The 26,267-nt window shown below is 34.2% G+C and overlaps 1 protein-coding gene across 2 annotated transcripts in view; it reads left to right on the top strand.

Moving 5' to 3' along the window:
• The window catches only part of CNTLN (centlein), a 187,485-nt gene that overhangs the window by 120,702 nt on the left and 40,516 nt on the right, over positions 1–26,267 (top strand). For both annotated transcript variants that reach the window (XM_071730388.1, XM_071730387.1), the window contains exons 13-17: positions 2,096–2,187; positions 5,233–5,753; positions 8,317–8,491; positions 11,399–11,492; positions 12,135–12,352. In XM_071730388.1, the coding sequence (XP_071586489.1) occupies positions 2,096–2,187; positions 5,233–5,753; positions 8,317–8,491; positions 11,399–11,492; positions 12,135–12,352 (1,100 nt within the window). The remainder of the gene's footprint in view (positions 1–2,095; positions 2,188–5,232; positions 5,754–8,316; positions 8,492–11,398; positions 11,493–12,134; positions 12,353–26,267) is intronic.

The following is a 26,267-nucleotide window of genomic DNA, read 5'->3' as shown; positions in this document are numbered from 1 at the left end:
AGTGTTGAACAAACTCATCATCCAATCTGGTGACTATTAATTAGGAATTCAGTGTTACATTCTAAGGCAGGCAGTTAACTATTTTTTCTCAGTGGGACGTAAGTATACTTCTGTAAGACCACAGTAATTTGATGGCTGAAGATGGTGGGATTTATGACTTGTGGGTCTATTCCTTGAGGGAAAGCTTGGCAATTTTTAAGTAGAGTATGATGGGTAGAGCATATGTCTTGCTGGGTAAACTGATATGATGAATCTTCCTGTTCTCACAGACAGACAGACATTATAGGCAATGCTGTTTCATTGCCTGCCTAACCTGTGCCTGTAAACAATTTAATAACAATTAGAAGGGAGGAAGGGAGAAGGGAGATGAATAGGCCATTTATTTTCTGCTCAATAGAAAGTATTGGTGACCTTTGGCTTTTCTTTATGTTGCTCATGACTTCTGTGAAAATACTTAACATGCATCTATTCTATAACTTTTTCAGTAGTATTCTTTATTCTCTGCATATGTTTATTTATAGGTAGAGTTTTAAGTTGTATTTTAAAACATCCACATGATAAATGTAACACTGTGTGTGCTTTGATCAGTTTCTTTGACTATGGGAAATAGTTTTTTCTTTTCAGTGGAGTACAGTAAATGCTGATATAAAAGCTACAGCAGAGATTCAAATGAGTGAATATTTAGAAAAAGATGAAAAGCATGTTCATATTATCCTTGTGTGTTACTTAAAGAATGTTGTAAATGTATGCAGTACCACTGTGCTGGGGGACTGTAGTCTGAAATAACATGGGAACTAACATATTAATATCAAGGTAAAGGTACATATTCCCCAGATACATAGTTTTACCTTTTTCAGCTTTTATTATCTTTAGAATAGTGTTCCATTTATTTCATGAGTACAGAAGTATTAATTGGCCATGACATGTTCCAAAGACAAAAGAAAGGTCTAATTCACTCTAACAAACTTGTTAGTCACTGTTTATGTCAAGAGGATTGTGAATCTACAGAGAGTAATGCTGTTTTCTTCTACACTTGCTTTGTTTGTAAATCAAAAGTTTTTAAGTGACCTGCAGTGTCTGCTTGTAGTTTGAAATGATACTTCTAAAGCAGACCTCCACCGTGTAGCACTGATATTTTTCCCTTAAGATTAAGCCTTTAATTTGTGAGGAAGAAGGGCAAGAAAAGAATCATCAATATTGTGGTGTTTTTAGAGTGTTGGGATTTTTTGTTCTTTAACATAATTATTTCATATTCTAAGAAAAAAATCTTTCTGTGATGTGTAATTGTTCATTTTTGTGAGCAGTGGGCAATTTGTGAATGCTAATCTTTTGGTTCAGATCTAAAACAAATGTATTTTACTTCTGATTTACCGTATGTATCAGTACTTCTAAACTTAGCATTCTTCTCTGTAAATAGGTCTAATTTTTAACTTTTTGTCTGGCTTTGTGGAATTTTTAGGACCTAAAGGGCAGAGCCATCTCTGAGTGTTGCTTAGTCATATTCACTTACATTAGTCATATCAGTTTCTAATTGCTATGAATATACAGTACTAAAATGTAAAAATTTGTGTGATTTATCTGGTGAAGTAAATGCTTTTTCACTTAACAAAAAAGGGGTTTAAAGTTTTCATCCATCCTAACTCTGTTACTGTGTGCTTTGTTCACCAGTCACTCTGATCCTCCTAGCAGGGGGCAAGACCTAGAGAACAAAACTGCTAGTGACTGTGTAGATAAAAAGGCAATGAATTCTGCTTTTAAGGCATAGAAGGAATAGTCTATAAAAGAATAAAGATCAGAATGAAAGTACTGCATCTTTAACCTGCAGATCTATTGTACCTTTGAAAAGCTTGTACTCTGAAAAAAACATACTGTGATGCTACAAAGATTCATAATTATGTGACAGAACACTTTGAAAAGAGGTCATCCTTTAGAAACTGACCAAAAAGCTTGTCAAGAAAATAGCCCACATTATAAATAGTTGTAGTGGTAAAGAACGCATTTCATTAAATTGTCTTATCTATTCTTTTAGTGAAGTACTAGGTGTCTCAATATACTTTATTTTCTGATAGAGATGTATTATTTCTTTTCCTGATAGAACCACTTTTTAAACTTAATGAAGATGATGGGGTCAAGAATAGTACTCTAAAGAAGAATACGAAAGAAGTTCCATATCAGACACTACAGAAGGTAAGATACCAACACCAGCAAACAGGTCTAAGTTTTAATGTAAGAATCATACAAATTTGACAGTACTTGTGAATTTAGGCTATGATTCTCCTTTCCTCAAAAATTTGGATTTCCAAAATTGTATCAGAAATGAGTCATAGTGAAGCAGCTGTGAGTTTATTGTTAGTTAAACTTGATTAATGTCAGAGAAAATGAAAAGAATATTTACAGTAATCACGTTAAAAACAAATGGATTACCTAAATTGGAAGTAATATGCATACTTAGCACTTCACCATTTTTAAGTTCAGAAACCTTCATTTCTTTTGCTGACTAGTAAAGTTTGCATATCAGATGTTGATCTCCACAGAGCTTTTGCTTCAGAATAAAACTGATGCATAACAGTGATAAATCCACATTTTACTGTGTTTAAATTTTAGCACAACATTGCATATGGAAATATTTTTTACATATGTGATTTTATCACTCTTTTCACAAGATAATACCATATGCATTTACTGTTCTTTGGTTTAGCAAATATAATGAGTATTTAATCTTTACTGCTCAGCGTTCTACATGTTTTACCTCATGCAGTAACAAGATGTTCTTAACTAGTTGCTATTTGTATTGATATTTGTAATATACACAAGTAGTTTAGTATGTTAACAGGTGTTCACTTAAGAGAGCTCACTTGTATTTTACCATATGTTTTGTTTGCTGCAAAAAAAGACATCCTTCAAACAATATCATGCCTTTTTTTGTCATTTTGCAAACCACTATTTGTTTAATTACTTATAAATCTTCAAAAGCATGCCAGAATGAAATAAACACAAATCTGTAACTTTGAATGTCAGTTTGGATATGTCTGTTTTTTATTTGTGAATTAACTTGTAGGAAGTATGGTAATTTACAACAGATGATGTGATTGCTTATACTTGTAACACTTGCCATATGGTCAGGCAATGAAGGCTGTCATCTTGTTATTACTGAATGACAAACATCATGTTAAAATAATAACACACAGAATAGGAAGTGTTCACATTCATTTATATTAAGGTAGAGTGAGTAATTGAAATAATATGAATGCTACCATCTGAAATGTCACACAGTTTATGCTAGCTTATCATCTTGATTTTAGAACTATAATTTTGCTCACCAGGTAGTACATAATTTGTATCTCTATGGATATACAGAGTTGAAGTGGTACCTTAGGGATAGATGTAGAAGCTATTTCTTGTTTGTTTTCTTCTGCCTGTCATACGTTGACTTTTAAGTGCTAGTGACTGAAAAAGATTGGTATGAAGAACTATAATAATAGCAGAATCTCAGTTTATGAAGTGTTTAAAGAAAAATACTGGTCTGACTCCTTTCTGTTAAGGAGGAAAGTACAAATTGTGTTTGGTTTCATCAAAGCATTTGAAAAATCCCTTTTATTTCTAATTTCACCCAATAATGTGTGTAGCCATAAGGCAATCTCTCTTTATTGTGGGGGTGCTATGAATTGCCATAAGGCAAGGTAGCAATGTGTTGGCAAGCATATTAAAATTTTGCTATCAGGCTCATAAATTACATTTCAAATTCACAAATGTATATGGAATTTGAGCAGCTCTTGCTTCAATTTCATGTGTACATTAAGTCTTGAGTTTATCTGAATCTAATCCTGGGTCTCCACCCTGTAAACTATTCCATATGTTTTAAAAGAAAATGCATTGGCAAAATTTCCTTGCAAAAACATACAATATTTATTGAGAAGTATTGTGATTTCAATATTTTAGACGTCAAAGAAAGTTTTGGCATTTAACATTGCTATGAAGTGATGGAATTGTACCACGTGCATTATACTATAGCTTGTTTAAAAAAATGGTCTTTTCTACTCCTTTCCAGAAAAATGTAGGGCACCTGACACTTTCCGTAGTGAAATCATGGGGATGAAGCTTCTACAAAACTAACCCAAAATATTTCTCCTATATGACATACTGGTCTCCTATATGGTTACTGAGTCAAACAATACACACACTAATGCCCTTTGTGGGCTTCTGAGGATATGTCACAGAATAAACATTCATTTTACTATATGCTAAAATTAAAATTGCTCATTACTTCTGGAAATTATGGGGTTTGTTTAGAATTTCAGGCAAATACTCCAGTAGAATGCTGAAGTGTTTAACGTTAATGGCCTTGAGTACATGTAAACCTCAAAGGACTTTGTAGACAAAGCATGTGCGTCACCTATAAGTACAATATGCTTCTTCAAACTATATAAAAGAAACTTATAAAGTGGCTTAATTAGAATGGGATAGATTTTTCCTTTCAGTAAATAGAAGATATAATTTAGCCTTCATATTATTTAGGTGCTAGTCTTCTGATATCTCTTGCTATGTTTTCTTTGGTGTTTTGGTACTAATCAAATGTTTACTAATCAAACTACTACTTAGTTTGTGTATTTACAATACTTGAAAGAACTTTTTGGTTTACATAGCTAATACAGAATTATCTGTATTTCAGAATACTTTTTTCACCTGAAAATGTTTGGGGTTTTTTGTTGTTGGTTGGGGGTTTTTTGTTTGTTTTTTGTGGTGTTGTTTTGGGTTTTGTTTGTTTGGGGGTTTTTTTGTTTGTTTTTTTGTTTTTTTGTTTTGGTTTGTTTTTTTGTTTTTTGTTTTTTGTTTTGTTTTGTTTTGGGTTTTTTTTGTTGGTTGGTTGGTTGGATTTTTTTGTTTGGTTGTTTTTTTTCCTTTTTTTAAAAAAAATCAATTAGTATGTATAACCAAATCAGTAATGAGCTCGAGATGAACAGGAAGGTTCATTATCATACTTAAACTTCTGTGTCACTTTGCTTGGAATTTTAACTTCTTTTACCATCTGCCCTTTGTTCAACAGCTGTATTATTGCAGCTTAAATGCTTTCATCTACATTACATTAGAATTATTTTTAAATTAGGACTATAGATTGCTTTTGTCCTTGTGCCTAGTGTAATATTTTTGTCATATAATAAATACATTTGAAAACATAGGGTTTTCTCTACTACATGGCTGAAATATTGTGAATGCTAAAATTGCTTTTTGTAGGTACAACAGCTAGACAGAAGATGCAAAGCCATTGAAGGGGAATTAAAGAAAGAGAAAGAACTAAAGAAAGACTTACTGAAGGAGAAAAGTTATTTGGAAGCATCCTTACGAGTTGAAAAGGAAGATGCAGACGCAAGAGAGAAAGAGCTGGAATCAGTATTTAAGAGGATTGGTGAAATAAAAAAAGACAAAGTGGAACTTCAGTTAGTGATTGATGAGCAGGAAAAAGAAGCTGCCTCTTTGAAGAGGCAAGTGGCAGAGGCTAAGAGGTTGAGAAATGAAAATGAAGATTTGCTGAGTCAAGTGCAGGAGCTGAAATGTTTGCTGGATGAAGCCAAAGCAGTGGCAACGTCTGGGCAATGTAATTGCAAGATAACAGACACCAAGGTTAAATTAAAAACAGCCAAGAAAAAGAGCTCTCTGGGACATCATGGAGCTTTTCTCAAACAGTCCATCAAGGTTATGAGTAATGGATTTGAGAACTTCAGTAAGGACGGCTGGGAGGATGTGAGTGAAAGCAGGTACTGCTCTCATTAACTTAGCTCTGTAGAGGGGACACTGTGCATATGTAAAGCACTAGCAAATGGAGATTGAATTTCAACTACTGTTGATTTGGTATTCAAAAAAAATACTGTCAGATCCTTTGAAATATCTTGGGAGGTCTTGTTCTGAGCTTATTGACTGAAATTTGCATGCAAAATTAGCCACAACTGCATGAGTATTTGAATAGGTGCCAGGAAACCCAAAAGAAGGCAATGCTTGATTTCTTCCAGTGATGCTATTTTCATGCAGTCATGAGGCTTGAAATTGACAGTTTGGCAGGTTGATTTAATTTGCTGGCCCTTTGCATATTCACCACTGACAGCAAAGGATTCCCAGGCAAGCCTACTAAGTCGGTTTAGTTATCTTGTGACATGCCGACCCAGGAGGAGAAACATTTTTTCCCCTTAATTTAGTTAGATAAATTTTGAATGACCCATTTCAGCTCTCTAGCAGATGTCTACAAGCTGTTTAACATCTTTTAAATTAAGAACCATCCACAGTAATTATTTCATGTATGTTTTATGCACAGTCATTGTACTAACTTTAATTGAATTATGGTTAAAAATCAGTTCTTTAAAGGTAATTGTTACTGTATAGTGTCCTGAGTAACAAGGCCCACAGAAAATTGCACTGGCAAGCTTCATAAATGTTTAGAATTTTTGCTTCTGCTTCTGTTTATCCACACCTCCTGAGGAGGCAGCACTATGCCACTAGGTAAATCGGTATCACACCATGTCTTTTCAACACATTGTGTCTCAGGAGACTGGCAAAGTAATTTCTCAAGCCTGTGTTTACCCAAAATATGGAAAAAGTGACAAAAGAGTAAGGAAAATCAAATTGTCATTTTAATCTTAATGTTGGCTTTATACGTCATATGGAGCAAATCAACATTGGCAAAGGAAGCCCTTCTACTACTTCTCCCCGTGCAAAAGAGGAGGCTCCTGAACACAATATCCTGGCAGAGAAAATTAAGAACTATGTAATTTGTCAGTTGTTAATAATATAAAACTTACTTAGTTTTCTGTTTAACTTAATATTGCAGTCCTGATTTTACAGGATTTTTTGTGTTTTTGTGTTGCACTAAGCGAGCATTTTATTTAGCTTACTATATTTTGCTTTTTAAGGACAAAATTGAGCAGATTGGCATTCCAATTTAAGTTTGAAGTGTAGTGGAAGGTAATTCTATAGCTTTGGTTGCCATTGCTAGCCATAAATACTGCTTCGGATAGTTGTTCCAGTTAGGGCTAGGGAGCATTTTTGAAGATGAGGTTTCAAGGTGTCATTCCCTTATCAAGTTAGGGAAATGTCTTATTTTCTTTTTCTACTTATCAATAAATAGAGTTCTTTAGACTAGCTGTCTCTGAGTTTCTAGTATCAAGCCTTCTATTTTCTAAATTCCATTTTAATTTCCTCGAAAGCATTCAGGTGATGGAAACATGCACATGCACCTGGTTAGAAATATCTCTGTGCTACTGCAGGACCTTCAAGCTGTTACACTGATTTCTGTTCTTATCAGTCAATATGGACCAGTGTCTCAGGACAGATTTTGAAAAGTATAAGCATGCTTCTGTGTGATCTCTTCTCTCAAATTTGAAGCCTTTTCTCACATTAAGTAGCCTCTGTCTCTAAACCATTTATTTTTATTGTAGCACAACTTAATTTGAACTCAGCTGTGTCTGTTTAAATATGTCTTGGTTTAAAAAAGTAACAAGTCAAATTTACCTTCTGTCAAGGGATTCCTTCACAAATTCGTTTGCACAAATGATGATGAATAGGTGCTGATGGTATAGAAAATACGTCCAAGACTTCATGTTTTAAGATAGACTTCACTGAAAATCAGAAAGCAAATTATAATTTGGGGTAAGACAGGAAAACACTGAAAAATAAGAGCACGTTATGTGCAAGCTTAAGAAAAACTTTGAAGTAGACTGAGAGTTACTGGTCAAGTTTCTCTGTAGGGCAGGCAATTTCAGTGGAAATTCTACCAAGCTTACAGAATTTAAAAGTACTTTAAAGGTGTGGCAGGAAGAGCTTTTACTGAAGTGTTATTTCTGAGTTTGTCTCAGTCAACACTGCAAATGAAGTTCAATTGAAACAAATTTTTATTGCATGAAGTATTTGTGCATTTTTATTGTCATCAAAAATGAAAATGAAGGAAAGTGGCAATGTGAAGTACCTTTGTGAACCATTCACAGACTGGGAGTGCTATCAAGCAGTTTTTCATGTATTCCACTTTTGCAGACTGTAACTGTAAAAAGCTGTCCTTTAAAAAAGCATTTAGTCTCAGACCTCCGTGCATTGTAGAGTGAAATTCCATTTGACAGAGTAGAATTTGATAAGCCAATTTCAGAAATTTCTCATTTGTCATATTTTCAAACATTTGTTGAATAAGTCAACATAGTACTGCTTGGATTTTATATTATTTTCTCTTTTTTCTTCCATGTGTTATTTTCCATGTGCTCAAGCATTGTCGGTTCAGAAATTTTAACTTTAAGCTTTTTTTGTTGTTGTTGTTGTTGTTTCCTGAATGTTCTGTTACAGTGACTCTGAAATATCAGCTTCAGAAAGTTTGGACACAGTGGTTATGAAGACACTGCAAAACACTAATCCACTACTAGACAGAAGTAAACAACAGAGAAAAATGCAAATACAAGATAGTCAAAAGCCCTGTGATGTTAATCCTTTCAAAGGCAAAAAAAAGCAGTGTAATAAAAAGGTATAATAGAACTTATTTTGGTTTCATGTGTCGAGTGTTGAAATGTAATATTATCACTGCTGTTCCTCTCTCAATTAATTTGGCTCTTGTAAACAGAAAAGAAAATCTACTACCAGATTCAGTGGGTAGTTTAATTATAATTTATAATATTTTCTGAACAATTATACAGAAAAAGTATTTGGAGGGAGTGTCAGGAGTTCAAAAGCTGATTAAAACGTGTAAAGCTGCTGTAAGCTAGTTCTGCTCTCTCACAGTCCAGATAAAGAATGCTGCAGACATCCCATTAAATCCTTCTCAGTCTAAAAAGCCATACAAACAGGCTGACCTAAACCACAGCAAGAAAACAGCAACATCTGCTCCTTCCCTGTAGCAGAATGGTGTGCTGACTAATCAAGCATGAACATCTCTTGGTTCATTTGGTGTGTGCAGAGAGTTGTTGCCATCCTAGAAAGATGCTTTTGGCTCTGCCTCTGTCCAGGAGTTTCTGTCTAGAGAAGATTGTGCTTTTAGCCTTGTCTTAGCTCACTTACATTCATTATCTGGGATTTGAACTCCTTGTCTCATTCCTGACTTTTATATGCTCTTTTTTGTCATAAAAGGGCCAACTGGTCCTTTACTAGGTGTTTAAAAGCTCTGTATAATCTGTGACATATTACTCATTTTTGTTCTTCCTAACAGTGTGTGATACTTTTTCCCTCCTGTGCTTGCCCAAATAAATCACTTCAATTCATGGAATTTAAAACACGAGCAGATGCTGTTCTTTCTTAGTTCAAGGAACAGAATTCTGAAATGCCGCAAGAAATTCTGTTACTGATTATATTTTTTTTATTTTCCAAAATGTTAGAGCAAATGCAGATTCTCAGCTCCTGTTATGCATTCTTGATTTTGTATTTCCTTCAGAACATCTATTTTTCTAGCAGAAAAGCTAAAAAGAAAACAAAGTCTTCTGCAGCCATCTGTTGTTATTTATAGAATATACAGTGGGAGCAGGTGCACATGATATATGTGAAAATCTGACAGGGTGTGCTACTGCTGTTATCACTTGCTGCTCCAGTGTGACTAGATACAAGGCAGGGACTCCTGGTGGCTCTGGTTATACTATAGGCACAGCCAGTTTTACCTGTCCTCTTTGCCTATATTGTATTTGCTCTCTATTCCTACTGGAAAAGACAAAGATATATTGTGATAAACATTTGTAACAGACTGGACTTGGAGCATGCAGAGAAAGCATCCAAAGAGCCTTTAACAAGTAAATATGCTTCAGCAGAAGTCCACTGTCATAGAAAAGGCACTTAAAAGCATGTTTGTGGGTACAGAACAGAGCATTGCAAAGAGGTTTAGCATTGGCAATTGGAACACTAATTTTAACAGAAATCTTAAATTCCTCCTGAGGATTTAAGGACACTCCAGCTGCGTCATGTTATTCTCATGCAAACTGAGGATAAAGTCTTCTGACTCTTGAGTCTTGGGTTGGAGTTGAAATCATTTATGACACAAGGACTTCCTCAGTTTTGCCACTCCTGGTGTAAATATACCCTGTGCAGTATGAGGAGAATTATTGGCACTCTAACGTATATTTATCAGATGAGGCCTGGAGTGGAGATCTCTGTCTTTTCTCTGCAGGCATCCTTTGCTCAGCATCAATTGGGATCTCAGTCTCTTTAAAATATAATCACCATTTCACACTAGCATCATTCATCACATTACGTTTGTTTCCTTGTAGGATCAGCTGGTCATACTGATATTGACTGAACACTGGTTTCCATTGTTCTCTTTAAAACATGAAACAAAATAATCAGGAGATAGACCTACAAGATCTTGATCTCCTGTGTTTTCCTTTACTATGGCTTTAGTCTGAAAAGTTGACAGTGATTTGGGTTTTTTTTCTTCTAGTATCTATTGTTTCCCTGTTCTTCAGAGTGTGTAATAGTTGTAAAAATCTAGAATTCATGGCTAAGCTATCCTACAGTGCAACTTTTAGGACAGTAATTTGTTCAGTGTAATTAATAGATAATCCATTGCTGTTTATACTGCGTTAAATTTGATGAACTGCTATTTCAGTTATGAATATTTCTGGAAAGATGTTTCATGATATCTCATAGCAGTTACAAACTGAAGACTTTAAAGACTGGATAAATGTTGCAGAATTCCAGAGCAAAAGTGTTTCACTGAGTATTTAAGAGCTCAGAATGAGCTTCATATGAGATTCTGAATCAGCTGTGTATAAGATAATTCAAAGAGTATTTTGATTTTGAAGGAAGCTATGCTCTGAGCATTTTTACTTTACATATTGCAAGCAGCATTCTTTCTCAGCTTCTGCTTCTGTCATTGAATGTTTGATAGATTCTGGAGGTAGCTGATTTTCCAAATCAAATATTTAAAAGGCATGCAGAGGAATTTTGTTAAACAGTGTACAAACACAGGGATTGCATTTGCATGTTCATGTATATATTCGTACCTCTTCCAGTTACAGCTCAGAGTCTAATCTGATCTTCCTCCTTTTGAACTAATAAGACCACCATTCCCTTCTTATTTTCACTTAAATATATTGAAAAATAGGATGTTTTAAGCTTTCAAGTAATACAGTCTTTTTTCCCTGCAAATAAATTCATATCTTATCTTAAAAAAATAATGTAGCTGTTAACAGACGCTTCATTTTTCTCTGGGATTTTTTGTAAAGAGTTACAATTTAGCTGTAACAGTTCTTTATTTCTTCTACATTTGATGGGAAAGACAGAAATCTGTACTCTTTGCTTGCTGATATTCTAAGATTGATTTTCCAATTGAAATTCATTAGAATTCTGTGTATTATTTGAAGTAATTTTTTTGCTTCAATTCAGGCTGGAGAGATTTGAAATATTAGGGTTGCTGTGGTAGCTTTGTGCTTCTGTTGTTTTTTTTTTTTAGGGCCATTCACCGAATAAAGACCTAGAAAATGTACATTCCAAGAGGAGGAAGAACTGCTGTCTCATAACATCTTATCCATCATTTCTAAGCAAAGGTAGGGGTATTATATATTTTTGGAAACTTCATAAATATGGTTGACAAAGCATTCCTTCCTCATTTTACAAATTCTCTTCCATATTATAGAAATCCACTTAGATGCTGTAGCAGGATTTGCTTGTTTAATTTTATGTGAGTGTATATTCAAAGATTTACCTCATTATTTTAAAGTGAAGGTTTCTTATAAAAGGGATTGCAAGAGATCATCTTTTCACACTATTTTTACTAAGTCCCACTTACTGAATCTACTGTGTAAAATAAGGCTTTTTACTACCTTTTGTTCTTGTTTGTCCCTTGTGCTTGTAGCCATAACAGCAAGAGAAACAGAATTAACTGTATTTTGGCTTAGACCTTAAAAAAAATCTGCCAATAAGACACTGAATCTTCACTTTATTTCTGGTTGTACTAATCATTAACTTGAGCCACATTTAACTTCCAAGTCATAGATAAGTTTGCAGTGTTGCTTGAGTCTCTTTAAGAAGCACATTGAACACTTAAAGGCTAAGTGAATTAATTTAACAGTTTGCTTACTGAGAAATACTTTAGAGGCTGGACCAGTGTTTAAGGGATCAAAATAAAATCAGAAATCATCTTGTTTATGATCATCTGTCAGTTTAGTAATATGCCATTTTATGTTTAGTGAGCAGAACAAAAAGAAGAAATATCATTGTCCAGAAACCAAATGTAACTCTGCTTCAAGAAAGAATTAAGTCACTGCAGCAGCAGATAACTATTTTACAGAATGAAAAAAAGACAGCAGTGTCTTCTGTGAAAGGATTTAAGGAAATCAACGAAAAGCTAACAACTCAGCTACATTTGGCTGACCAAAGGCTTCAAACTAGTAAACTGACCATAGAGGTAAAGTACTTTTCATTCATTGTGAGACACTCTTACGATGTTCGGCTTAATTCTTTTGCAGTTCTTTGAAATTTTTATAACGTTGATTTTTGTCTCTTAATTTGTTATCGTCAAAATTATGAAATGTTATATACTAGCATGCTTCATATGAGATTCTGAATCAGTTATGTACAAATAACACTGAGGTCTGATTGACTGTTGTATAAGCCCAGTTCATTAATCTTTCTGAAAGAGAAAGTCTTCAGGGTGACATTTTACGTGCATTCACATGGGTGAGGGAAGCTTCACTTTTACCCTGTGGTCTGAGAACTTTCTTGAGAATCTTGTCAGTTCACATGAACTAACACCCATTCCTCCCTGAAGAAAAGACACTTTCGGAGAAACCAGCTTCCTGTATATGCCCAGGAGCGGAGTGCTCAAGTCAGCTGGAGGTTTCTTTCAAAGGGGGCTCAGACCAGTTCCAAATCTACTTAATCCCTTTCTTTGTCAAGATGGAAAGCTAGAGGACAAGATTTATGAAAATAGAGGCTAGTAAACTGTTTGGTTAACAGCCCCCAAAGATGCCAGCTTTCTTCTCTAATTCAGTGTGCCTTCCTAGTAAATCCTTTTCCATACTATTACTCCTTTCTGGTTTTCCCCATTCTCATTTATATATATGTATTTTGTGTTAATCTATATGCAGCTCCTCAGCTGGAATTCTTTTCTATTCATACTGTAGTGATTGGCCTGCCCTTTATAGAGCTGAATCAACAAACGCTTTTGCAGTAATTGTCTCCTGTTGGTCACACACACATCCTGCTTCCAGAATTATAGTGCTACAACAGATGGACTTGCTGGAAGGAGGCAGACATTAAAAAAGAAATCAACCCCGCCCCCCCCTCAAACTTCTCTGCTTTTCTGTCTTTGTACAGAAGGCAGAAGCAGTACTTTTCACTTTCTTAGGGCTGGGGAACAGCTAATTTCTAGAGGAGGTAAAACCTCATTTCTGTTACTCATTTTGCATAACTATATATATATAATGAATTGTTCAAAAGAGTTTCCAGGGTCATTGAAACCAATGGAGATCTGCCAGTCTCACAAACAGTATCATAATGTAAAGTTACACGGACAGTAAGAACTTTACATAGTTCTATGAGTAATTTAGTTAAAATAGTATGTTTGTTCAGACACTTCATGATTTGCCCTCCCACTAGACTACACCTTAGGCATCCACAGGAGAGCAATCTGAGGAATAAAATCTAAAAAGCCATTATCAATAAACTGGTTGGGAAAAAAAAAATTGTGTCAAGGTAAGTGCTGCTGTAATGTAAGAGACTGAAAGTGGAAAAGCATCATCTTCACCAGTTTTATTTTATTCCCTTCTGGAAAGTTTTAAAAAGAAATTTGGTCACAGCTTTATATAAAGGGTAATGCATTCTGACCAAAAATAAGTGGTATTGCAGGTACTCAAGGAAAAATCTCTATTAGGCATGCACATTTTTTTTCCTTCTCAGCAACCAATTCAAATTCCCTTTCTTATAACTAATTACTCTTCAGGTGCCATACTAGTGCTACCAAGTGGGAAATTTAAAGCAGAGGCTTGGGCTACTTGCCAAGTGAAAATTAAGGAGGTAAAGAACCTACACAGTCGCTGCAGGGTACACTCCTGTTTTAGAGAACCATGATTCAGACAAATGAAATGGTTGTAAAGCACATATTTGCGTGGGGTTCTTTCTGTGTTTTTTGTAAAAAATAGTATTTAGAGGTGAACTTTTAAGATTGAATGGGAAATTACATTTTTAAAAAATCTGCTTTTCACTGGCACGAGCACTGTTGTCATGTTTTCTTAATGCTTCCATTACTTCAGATTTTAGAATTTTCTTGCACATATAGAAGGAATAAAACAAGTGAACAAACCATAAAAACCTAAAAGACTGAGACAATCTCTGCATTTATAGAGACTCTTAAACACTTCAAGACTTTCACAGTTGCTAATACCAATAATAAACATCCATATGTAATCATAATTTTTTGCAGAATCTTGTATTACCATATATTTGAGTAATCATGTAAATTTTTTATATACACTAGCCCATCATCTTCTGGGTTAAGGAAAGTATAGCATTCTAGAAACTGTAAATATTAATGTTACGGGTTGGATAAGATGCCTTGTTGCCTGAATTTAGCTAAGAAAGTAAATTCATTAGCAGACAAGGACAGATGTTTATGCAGTCAGTCCGTTATTATAATCCCCAGAGAATCTTGTGCTAGAAGATCAGCTCTGGATTTATGATCTAAATGTTCCAGATGTTAACTTTGAGACAGATTTTACAGTTCATACAACCTAAAGACTGTCTGGCATCTGTTGATTTTCAGAATGTATGTACACATATAGTTTTGTGTATTTTTCTTGGTGATCCACCCAGACAAATATGTAGGTGTGTATTTGTCCATCTGCTTGTAGGAGTTTAGAATGTTGTATTCAAGTTCTTTTTCTGTTTGGCCTTATAAACTCTTCACAGTAACGTGGATTTCTTGCTTTGTTTTTTTTCTGCAAAAGCAATTCCTTGCATATGTCTGGGGAAAAAAAAAAAAAAAAAAAAAAAAAGGACTGTAAAATGACTGCCCACATGAGAATCAAAGCTTGTGTTTTCCAGGAATTCACATACACACTGAGACAAGACCAATAGTACAAGACCATCTTGTACTATTTCTGTACGGTAGTTAAATTTTGCTGTCGGTGTATAGAAATCACATCTGGAGGTGATAGTTAGCAGAGAAGCATAGGGACTTTGCATTTCCTTAGTTTCTTATAAAAAAGCGTGAAAGGATTTGGAAAAAGCAATTTTTTTTCCCCCTAAGATTTATTCCCCCTCTCTACTTATTTCTGTAACTGACTGCTTACTATAAGAGTGTATATACTGCATACAGCACAATAATTAAAATTAGATTTATGTATCATTCTTCTTGCAAAACTTCAGACAAAGTATGTTTAATAAGATTTTAAAATCCTAAGCAGGTTAAGTCATTAGTGCTTATCTCATTTATCTCAAAAAATCTTTTCCATGAGTTATGCAGTGTTTCTCAAGTGATGTCACAGGAAAAGCTGCATTTCTTAATGGAAAGCCATAGGCATTTGCAAAGTGCTTGTGTAAGTTTACTTCAGCAAGAAACCTGAGTTTTAAAGAATGAAAACAAGTCAACCACTCAATTGCTGACAGTCTTTTTTTAGAGGATAATGTGAAGGTTTAAGTAAAGTTTTTCAGATAAATTATTGCAAATATTTGATTGCTTTTTTTCTCAGTTGGGAAGAAAAGGAGCTTTAGCTGTAACTTGCCCTATGATTTTTTTTCCAATAGCATTTTGAAAATCTCTGCAAAGTTTATTTTAGTGATTTGATTTTCTTTTTTTTTTTTTTTTAATTTCAGGGAACTTCTTTCCCCCTGAGATCATGATGAACATTTAAATTGCAATATACATGCCAAATGTTTGTTTATCTAGTGTATTTTCTCAAGCATAGAGAGGATGTGTTTAGATGCATTGCAAATTATTGATGTGACTTTTGTTTGCACAAAGATGTTACTTTTAATCTAGTTTTCATGAAGGAATTTTTCTCTCTTTAAATATATTTTGTTATTTACATAACAATTATGTAATCTATCTTAAAGTAAATTTTGGGAAGAAGCTTGAAATTACAGACTGAATGCTCTTTGTAGCTACTCTGTGGTAACCTAAAACTGCTTTAGGAAATTCCTCAATTTTATTCATGACAGCAAATGTGTAAATGGTTTTGGGGACTGTCTACATAAAGACTGCCCACCTAGAAATTCTCACAGACACATCCAATTGCTCTCTCCCAAAACACTTTTACATGTGTCCTGGATTTATCTCTTCCACAGCAATACTCCAGAGCATTTGTGATTTTTTTTTTTTCCCAATTAATGAGAAAGCTTCTGCATTCAGTGTCATCTTTTGTAAATTTAGTTTAGGTTTTTTCCTATGGTAGAAGGAAAAGTTAATTTTCATTATGTGCATCAGATAATATGAATCAGAATATCTGAATAATAAAATTTTATAAAAGATTTTAGAATAATTTTAATTTGGAACACCTTAAGTTAAGCATAAATGCAAATGTTTACAGGTAAACTGCAACAGATTTCTACTACATCATAGTATGTGCAGGAATTGGCTTTTACACACACAGAAGCAGTAAAACAAAGCAAATTTTGAAAAAGTACAAGAAAAAAAAAAAGCAAAGTGGTTGTAATGACCTCATACCTTAGTAGATAAAAAATAATTTAATAAGAATTTTTTCTTCTCTTTTCAGCAATGTCCCTTTGCATTCTTACAGGGTACACTTAAGTTTCCAAAATCTTACTTTTATCCATCTTAGAAAGTAAAAAGCTTACCATACCATATTCTAACAGTTTTGCAAAAGTTAGTGCACAACCATTTCTGGAACCATCCATCTTTGGCACAGAGTGTAATGAAACAAATAACTCTGTGAGACTACTTAAGAAGTCTTTTCCTAAAAATGCCAGGAGAAATGAGATTTCTCTTTTTATGGGAGATTTCTTCTCCCTTTTCTTCAGAAGCACACAGATTATCCTTTCCCAGTTGCTAGTAATGAGTAATCTTGGTCACAGTCTCTGGGCAAAATATTCAAATAGAAGTAAACACTTTTTCTCAAAAAAGTAAACATTTTTTCTCAAAAAAAAAAAGGGGGGGGGGGAACACACCAAAACAGTAAATGTTCTATTCTACTTTTTCTTAAAATGCCACAGAAATGTAAAGGTAAACCGGAAGAAATAAAAGTATGGTAAAGCAGGATGTGCTGCCCAACTTCTTCAAAAGTTTGCAAATACTGTGTAACAGAGCAAAGGTTTATCTAAAAATTGAACTAAACTACAGGCCATTATGAGACTGGAGCCTTCTCAAACTTTGACTACATTTAAATTCTATGTCTTTTTTTTCCCTCTGAGGTCACACTGCTGTTATAATTGTGTATGTTTGCCTTATAGAGACCTCTTTGTAGGCACAGTAGATAATTCAAAATTCAATCTTTGTATTCTTGTCCTCACCAGTGGTTCAGGCCTGGTCAGCAACATCATCTGTAGACAGGAAAAAATTTCTGTAATGTACTTCAAACTTCAATTTTATGGAATTTATATTTTAAGTTAAATTTTTCGTCCCTAGCTGTACTTTTGAAAGCTTTGAAGTGACAGTATTGTGATGAGTATTTGAATATGTTGCAGCTTTTTTTGAGCTTTGCTGAACCTAAAAATCAGGCTATGAGGTCACATTTTAAAGGCTGGAAGTGGAGACAGACAATGTTCTCTGACTCTGTGAGACTAGGATTTACCTCTTTCAAGCCTTAGTCCAAAATTCTGCCTGGAATGAAACATGATCATCTGGTTAGATATGTTTGTTCAGATTTTTTGGTTACTAAATGGGAAAATCTCTACATGCTTTTTCCTCAGGTAAACTAGTGATTCAGCATTGATGCTGTTATAAAACATTTCAAATTTCTATTTTCTATTCTGTCAGAGGTGTTGGATTGGGAATAAAGTGAGGAATTTGCCAAATGGTAAACATGAAGTAGCTGCCTTTTTAGATGACATCTACTTCAATTTTTTTTTTTTTTTTTTTTTTTTTTTTTACATTTCATTTATTTTTTTACTTTGCTGCACTGAAAACTTAAAGCATCCAGAAGTCAGTTCTGTGAACAGAACTACACTGTAAAAAATATTTAATGGAACTGTGCTGTCATTACAAAACAAAAATAAAGCAAAATACCTTTTACATTTATATTGATCTCTGAAGAAAAATTACAGTAGACCTGTTGAATTATTGATGAACAACAGTTGAAGTTCATTTCATGTAGGAAATGAGTCTCATTCATAAATTAAATAGAGCAGTTGGCATAAACTCAGACTTTAAGTGTTGAATTATATTGCATTCAAAATGAAATAACTTAGGCAAATTCTAGAAAAGTATATGAAAAAGCAAAAAATGTGGAGACTTCTTGAAGTTCATAGAATATACTTAGAATCAGTACAATTTATATTGCTGTAGAAATCCTAAAAATTATACTTCTCTGTTAAAAGAATCAGAAGGCTTAGCATGTTCTTATAATGTTACAAATAGAGCTACTACACTTACCCATAAGCATATCTAATGTATCTGATAATATAATACAGTAATAGAATGTACTTGTATGTATATTAGAGTAAAACACTGGAACTTACCATCCTGTAGGTTTTACTCTGTGGATTCCATACAATATGTAGCATATTTTTTTTACCTCCTCTTTGATTTGATCGAATTTTCCTTGTGCATTGGATCTTGTTATTAGTTTAAAAATAGAACAAATTTTTCTGGCTTTCAAAGGAAAAAAAAAAACCCAACCCAAAACAAACAAACAAACAAACAAAACCCAACCAAAAACCAGCTTCCTGAATAAGATAGTGTTTGTGACCTGGAAAGGCTCAATAAAGATTCATGGAACAGAGTGCTAAGGAGTGGTTAGCAAAAAATATTTAAGTAATAGGTGGATGGGCAAGAGACTTTTTTTTTTTTTTTTTACTTATTTGAGGAGTTGAATTTCCCATGAAGTTGAAGGAGCAGGGTCATGGGACTGCAAAACTGTTTCTGTGACCTCAAGAAGTCTAGAGGTCTTTTAAGAACATTCAGTTATTTTTGTTGTGTTTTCCTGTGCAACAGTGATGGTTTTCATTAAAATATACATATGAGATAACTTTTGGAAAGTAATCATCGTGATTTTTTTTACTTAGTATTTGGATGGAGCTAAGCACTGACACATGGAACAAAGTGTGGACTCAATGTCTCTTTTCATGCCTTAAGATTAAATTGGTGCATATAAGTACCACTTAATCATTTTGGCTAGTTCAGAGTCTCACGTACCATGAAATTAATTTTTCAGTTGATTTTTCACATGACTTATAACATTATTTTTTTCCCCCAATAGAACGGTTTACGCTTCTGTTCTATTTGGATATACTATAAAATCTATTACAGTTTTTTTTTTTTATATTTGTTTTTGAAGTAAAATCTTTCAATCTTTTTTAAAAATTAGTGGTAATGTAAAAAACACAATCCAGTGCAAGAGGATAACTTGAGCCATTGACAGGTATTTTAAGCTTTCAGTCATCTGCCAGAGGCTGATTGAAAAGTATACATCATTATGACTTCACAGTATTTGTAATGAGGAAATCTTTACTAGGAACTAATGAAAACTAATACATTGCTCAGGTTTATGTTGAGCGAGGCTGAATGCCTGTCTCTTGGGAAGCAGGGACTCTGAAGAAAAATGAGAGTCCCAGTAAGCAATAAGCTGTGTGTGAACTCCCATTGCCATTGTGAAAAATGCTAGTGTAGTCCTTGAACGTATAAACTGAAGGCCATATAATAGGAGCAGAGGGAATGTTTTCCTTCATACTTGGCCTGATTTGGCTACTTCTGGAATACTCCATGTATCTTTAATAGCCAGAACCCAAGAAAGAGATTGCTGGAAATAAAAAAACATTTGAAGAAGACTTATGAGAAGGATCTGAAAATATACCATTCCAGAGAATAACTTTTCAGGGAGGAGATAAAAAGGTAATTCAAGTTTAAATATCTGAGAAAACAAAAATTTGCTTGTAGGGTCTTCAGTCTATCAAAGGAAGATTGAAAAAAAGATTCAAGCATGCAGAACTGAAACAAAATAGAATCATGCTATATATGATATGAGGTCTGTAATTCCTGTGTGTCTGTAATTTACCATTGCCAATTGGAGCCAGAGAATTGCAATGATAGTGGACAATTCGTCTAAAAAAGAAGAATTAGAGAGAAATTAACTGCTTGTGGTTAGCAGTAGTCAGAGTCTTTCTGAGTAGAAGAATGAAGAAGTTACCTGTAGGAAGCATGAAAAAAAGACGGGATGTGTTTTATGATGTGAGCTTAACTGATGGAAAAGACAAAACAGGAAGGCATGTTCTCAACCTTAGTAACACTGCTCATTGATCTGAAGAACTAAACAGCTGAGCATCAGTATTTTGTGATGAAACCCAGAATGCATTTAGGGGTACTGTGGGGAACAGCTGTAAAGATAGGTGATAGATTTAAGAAAATTCAAACTAATGTTTTGTAAGGGTATAACTGAAACCAAGGAGGGTTAAAATGACATTCAAACATCGGGTTGTAAAAGAAAACTTCTGAGGCAGAGGAAGAAGCCCTCACCACTCAAGACATACAAATATACAACAGAGTCATGGCATGTGAAAAATGGATAGTGAAATGAAGGGAGTAACCTTAAGGAAGTTAATGTTTCACAGTGTGCAACAGGAATGTTAAAAGAGGATTCATCTTTAGCAGAAGTGCAAAGAGAAGGGAAAACCTTGTTTTGTGGGGTAATGTGCACTGAGTTTGCGATTACACTGATCTGGTACAGCCCTTTAGAGATGCTGATTGGAGAGCTGATAAAGAAAATACTAAAACTCCAAATAGTACATATCTTGGCAAGAAACATTCAGAAAAGGAGAACCATTTTAACATTTCTTTGCTGTTCTTTGGTCTACATATAGAGTTGAGTGTAAGGAAACACTTTTTACTGAGGTAGAGAAATATGTAAAGGAGAAAGCTTTTCATTTTCATGAATCTTTTTTTGAGTCAAAATCTCAATAAAAGACTCAACTTTTGTTGAAGTCTTGGCATACAAAGAATAAAAATACTTATTTTTTGAAGTATGTTTGCACTAGAAATTTACACAAAAAAAGAAAAAGAAAACTAAATTTACTGTGATACAAATTAGGGAAAGACATTCTGGTAAAGAGTAATTTCAACCATAGGTCTAAAGGTGCTGCATATTCTGAAAGATACAACTTTTACAAGCTCTATTACTAGAAAATAAAGTTAGCAATGAGGAAAAGTGAGCAGTGGGAAACAGTAAATTCTGCAAAAGATTATGAATATTGGATTGTCATGTTTTTATTTTTCTGCTGCTTTGTGGGTTTTTTTCTTACTTTTCATAAAAAAAAAGAGTTTAAAACTTCATTATATACAGAAATACTTGTTTTCTTATCTATGTGTACTCCCTGTGTATTTCTACACCTGCCTTTACACTGGCAGCTTTTTAGTAGACATCCTGTGTAGAGTGTTCAGTTTATATATGTGTGATCCTCAAGGGCCATGGCTTTTGCTAGATGAAGCACTTTTGATTTTGAGACTGATGAAACACAGTGCTGTTATTGATCTGTGCATGACACAGCCTGTCTCTCTCCTGGCAGAGGGTAGCAACATTTATCCAGGAATTTGTGAAATGTCACTCGGATCATGTTCATAAGGTAAACTGTACAAAACCCAGTATCCAAGCTGAGAATCCATGAGGAATTGGACGTGACTGTCTTAGTCCTTTGTCCTATCTTCTAGATCAGCCAAGTGGTATTTGTTAAAGCAATGTCTGTATTTTGTATTAGGTGTTGAAGAAAGTATGATTATCGCTAGGAACACCCTGTACAATATATTCATACTGTTTTACTCGGGTATTTAGGTCACTTGGGGGAACAATATTTCCAGTCATGAAAGTGATCTAAACATGGCAGGTGTCTAATTTCTCTTCTGTTGGTAAGAAAATGTCAGTTCCTGTGCCATTCCAACTAGGAAATTCTGCTTATGTTTTCTAAAGAATTGATAAGTTTTTTTGCTTCACTTTGCCTTTAGAGGTGTGTTGCAATTCATGTTTATCATTAAGATCTTAATAATCAGCAGTCGTCAGAAAGGGTGTGTGACTGATGCTAGAAATAAAACTGCCAAAATGCTGATATTTACATATTTTGTGACTTTATAAATTATGGTTGGAGAAGGCTGCATGTTTTCTTAGTATCAAGAGTGTCATGTGAAAAAAAATTAAAACCGAGGTAAAAAATTAAAAATAAAATTTCCATACACTATTTATCTACTTGTAAAGGGTCAAATATGACTTTAATAATAATAATAATAATAATAATAATAATAATAATAATAATAATAATAATAATAATAATTCAGTGTTTCAGCAACAGAATCACTTTAATCTGCAAATGGGTGTTGCACTGTCTCATTAAAGGGAATTGTTTTAATGTGTAAAAAAGAGCTTCGGTTATTAATTTTCATGTTCAAGGCACCACACACTAGCATGGTTTAACAGTAACAATCTGGAAGTTAAGTCATGAAGATAAAAATAATTATTTTTATACTTGCCAATACTTTTCAAATTTAAACATTAAACTTTTAGAAAAGTCCCCAGAGAATTTTATTTTAAAAAATCAGTTACTAGTTTAGGCAGGAAAAAAGAGGCATTATTGAAGTGAAGGCTTTGAGTTTGGCTACAGTAAGATTTTCCCCCAAGTATGACAAAGATTTTCTCTTACTTCTCTAAGATAGTTTCTGCAGTTTGAATTCCAGAAGACTAAATCAAGATTTAAATATCATTTGTGAAAGATCACTCAAATGTACCTACGCACTACTTTTTGAAGTGTTTTTCCCATATATTTACTTTAAAATACAGTAAACCAAGAGGGGTGTGGAAGCTTTTGGTTGTGAAAATGTATTTGCATAAATTGGGTTGTTGTTGTTGTTGTTATTATTATTATATGTGTTGTTTACTTATATTTTTATATGCTAACCCTTCCTTTACAAGATTGACATATGTGAGATGCAAACTTAGGAGATGTGCAAAAAGCCAAAATTGTAGCTGGTTGGTTTAGGATTTTTTTTGGTTGGTTGGTTGGTTTGGGTTGGTTGGTTGTGGTTTTTTGTTTGATTTTTGGGTTGGGTTTTTTGTGTGTGTGCTTGTGGGTATGTGTGTTTATTTTGCAGAATTCCACAGGTTGGATGAATACTGGCATCTGTTTCTCAGGAACATGCAAGTATTTCATAGCATGAAGGCCACCTGCTTCTCAAATCTATTTTCTTCATAGTAGAATTGTTGCCAGCATGTCAGGGATTATTTCTTACAGAGAACTTAGCAGACAACATTTATTTTGCTACTTATCAGTGTCAAGGCACTCTATGAAATATTGTGTCTTATTTTAGGCACCACACAGAAATTAAAGACATTGGAAGAAAGGATAATTATTTTTAGAAGTTTTGAACATGATAACTAGGAGAAAAAATTAAAGGAGTGTAATTAATGAAATGTATAAACTAGCAGATAAGTGGAAAGGACTGAAAGAGTGTAACACCACCTTCCACTGTGTAGAAGATTATTTAAAAGGGCTAGTTGTCAGTTTATACTTCCATCTCCTTTAAGGAGAATAGTTTTAATTTTTCAAGAAAGTTGATTTAGGTGTAAGGCAAATTTTCTCTCTGAGGGCAGTGTAGAACTGCAGAAAGCTGCCAGGAGAATATTCTCTGGAGTTAAAACAAAATTTTCAGGAATAATTACCTACACTGTTTTGCACGTGTGCTAAATTCAGTGTATTCTTGACATCATTACCAGTCTTTCTCTTGTAGCAATTAATTCTTTTGTCCTCATTCTCAAATGGATGGACTTTTTTTTTTTTTTTTTTTTTTTTTTTTTTTTTTTTTTTTTTTTGGTAACTAGCACAGGAAAAATACCTTAATAGTGAAGAGTTTGAACAATGGAACTAGCATGACCACTGTGCAAACTTTAACTCCTTGAGTACCAAATTCTCTTTTTCTTCCTGACAGCTTATTATTACTCCTTGTTTTCTAGTGTATTGTATCGACGGTCAGAAAGCAGGACCATAGCAACAGCTGCCATCTCTTGCCCTTGAGGGAACAATGTCAGAAAGAAAAATATTTGGCCCCACAATTCTTTTGGAGTCTTCCAGATTTCAGAAATTCAGCACTATTAGGTCTTCTGCTAAGCACCAGTTTTCTGTGTTTGACCCTGTTCTTTTACCTATCTTGCTCTGAGGTTTCTTTGTCTAGTTTATTGCACAATGGCAATTGGCATTTTTGTCAGGGCTTGCACTGGACTCTAACTTCCTCATTCCCACAATCCCTTGTTAAAGCTGCCTGTGATAATAACTTGCAAAATTCTTATTAAAAGTTAATACTGGTGCTCTGTTGTTCTATCTACTCCCTTTCAGTACAGGAAGAAAGTTCAAAAGACATGTTCATAGCCAGCAGTACAAACCAGAAGAGTACAGCCATTCTTACCACTGTACCAAGGAAGATACTTGAGCCTTCAGACTGCATTTGATTTTTGTCTTTCTAGGCATAAAGGAATAGGAGGACTAAGACCACTTCTGAGATGAAAAATTGGTACCTGGGAAGTACACCTGTGATTTCTTTTAAAACACAGCTACCTATAGCATTCCCTCCTTACGACTGTCCTATTTTTGCTCTACTTTGGATCCTAGCTGTTGCAGACAATGAGTACTGGTTCACAGGGTTCTTTGGCATCCCTAACAGAATGTCCTTGTAACCCTAAGGGAACAGTTTGTGGTTTTGAAGGCACAGTTGTTTGCCTGAAGTGCATGGAGCTCATGGACTCACTTACTTCTAGAGGAGGTAGAAGAACAGCTATACTTCCTTACTAGCTTTGCACCATCTGTCAGTGTTATGTTATGGGTGGACCTGAAGGTCTTTTTCAGCCAATTTAATAGTGTGATCTGTTTTTCTCTCCTGAAGTTTCATGGGCAATTAATGGACTGTTCCAATAGCTGATGTCATGTTCAGGTTTATTTTACATCACTCATAGACTGCCTTGGATGCCTAATGTGGCAGGAGCTTCAGCTTTCCTTCTCAGCAATGAACACTGTGTAGGAAACTGTAGTGTGCCTCAAGGAGTCACAGGTGATGGAAAAGGATTTACTCTGGGGCACAGTTTTCTCTTCATTCATAGATTCAAAGGTGGTGCTGTGGTCTTCATGGTATTATGCAGACCAAGCAGAAATGTGTGACTTGGTTTTATACTCTTATGTCAGTGAAGCAAGCAGAAAACAATGAGGAAGTACTAAGATACAGCAGTGATCGGTCTGCTTCAAGCTGGGACATTGAATTGCAGGGATCAGGCACAACTACAACGGTGTCCTCAAACTGTTCCTGTGTGTAAAAATAGCTAATTGCCCAAATGAGTCATCATTTTCATGATAATCATGATAAAGGGAAAGTATATTTTGTTTTATACATTAGGATGAAAACCACTTTTCTTGTGATGGTCTCTTCAGCTATTTAATATGTAACGTAAGGAGTACTTTACCCTAAACTGTTCATTTATGCCTGTAATTTTAGCAAGAATTCCAATGATAACATAAATTACAAATTAAAAATAAGACTGTGGGGGTTCATTTACAAGAATCCAGGGATAAATTACCACTTTAATTTATATGCAATGTATTGTAGTGGTAATTTTTAAATGCAATTCATGATTTTGAAAAATATCCCTGTCTTTGCATCATCCTAACAGTGCCTGTCATCAGCTTGCACACACCTCTGAGAAATGCCTAGCAATATGCCTTTATTTTCTTATATACAAATTTAAATAATTCATTAATATTTGCACAGTATCACAGTATCATCTGAGTCTAGGAAAATTCCAGGATTTTTACCTTTTTATTTTTTTTCTGAACACTTTGTCATGTATTTGTAATTTCATCCTGTTCTGTGAGAATATTGAACTTTTCCAGTAATTAGATTTTTTAATGCAGCATACACTTAAATTGGCTTGCTTTTTCACAGCAGTCCATCTGAGACCATTTTTTCAGCTTTTGTTGATATCTGAAGCAGTTACAAATTGTAAGTATAAATAATTGTATAAAATTAGTGTACAGTTGTCTTCATAATTTTTCTATCTTTTAGACATGTTTTCTATAAGTTAACAAAAAACAGTCTCTGACTGTTCAAAAGTTGAAATTTAAGAAAATAAAAACAATATATAAAGAGGAGACTACTGTATGGCTTTCCCTACAAGCACAGAATATCTGCC

This window comes from Heliangelus exortis, chromosome Z (genome assembly GCF_036169615.1).
Source record: "Heliangelus exortis chromosome Z, bHelExo1.hap1, whole genome shotgun sequence".
Taxonomy (NCBI): Eukaryota; Metazoa; Chordata; class Aves; order Apodiformes; family Trochilidae; genus Heliangelus; species Heliangelus exortis.
The sequence above is the reverse complement of the archived record's forward strand: the minus strand, read 5'-3'. Positions and strand labels throughout refer to the sequence as shown.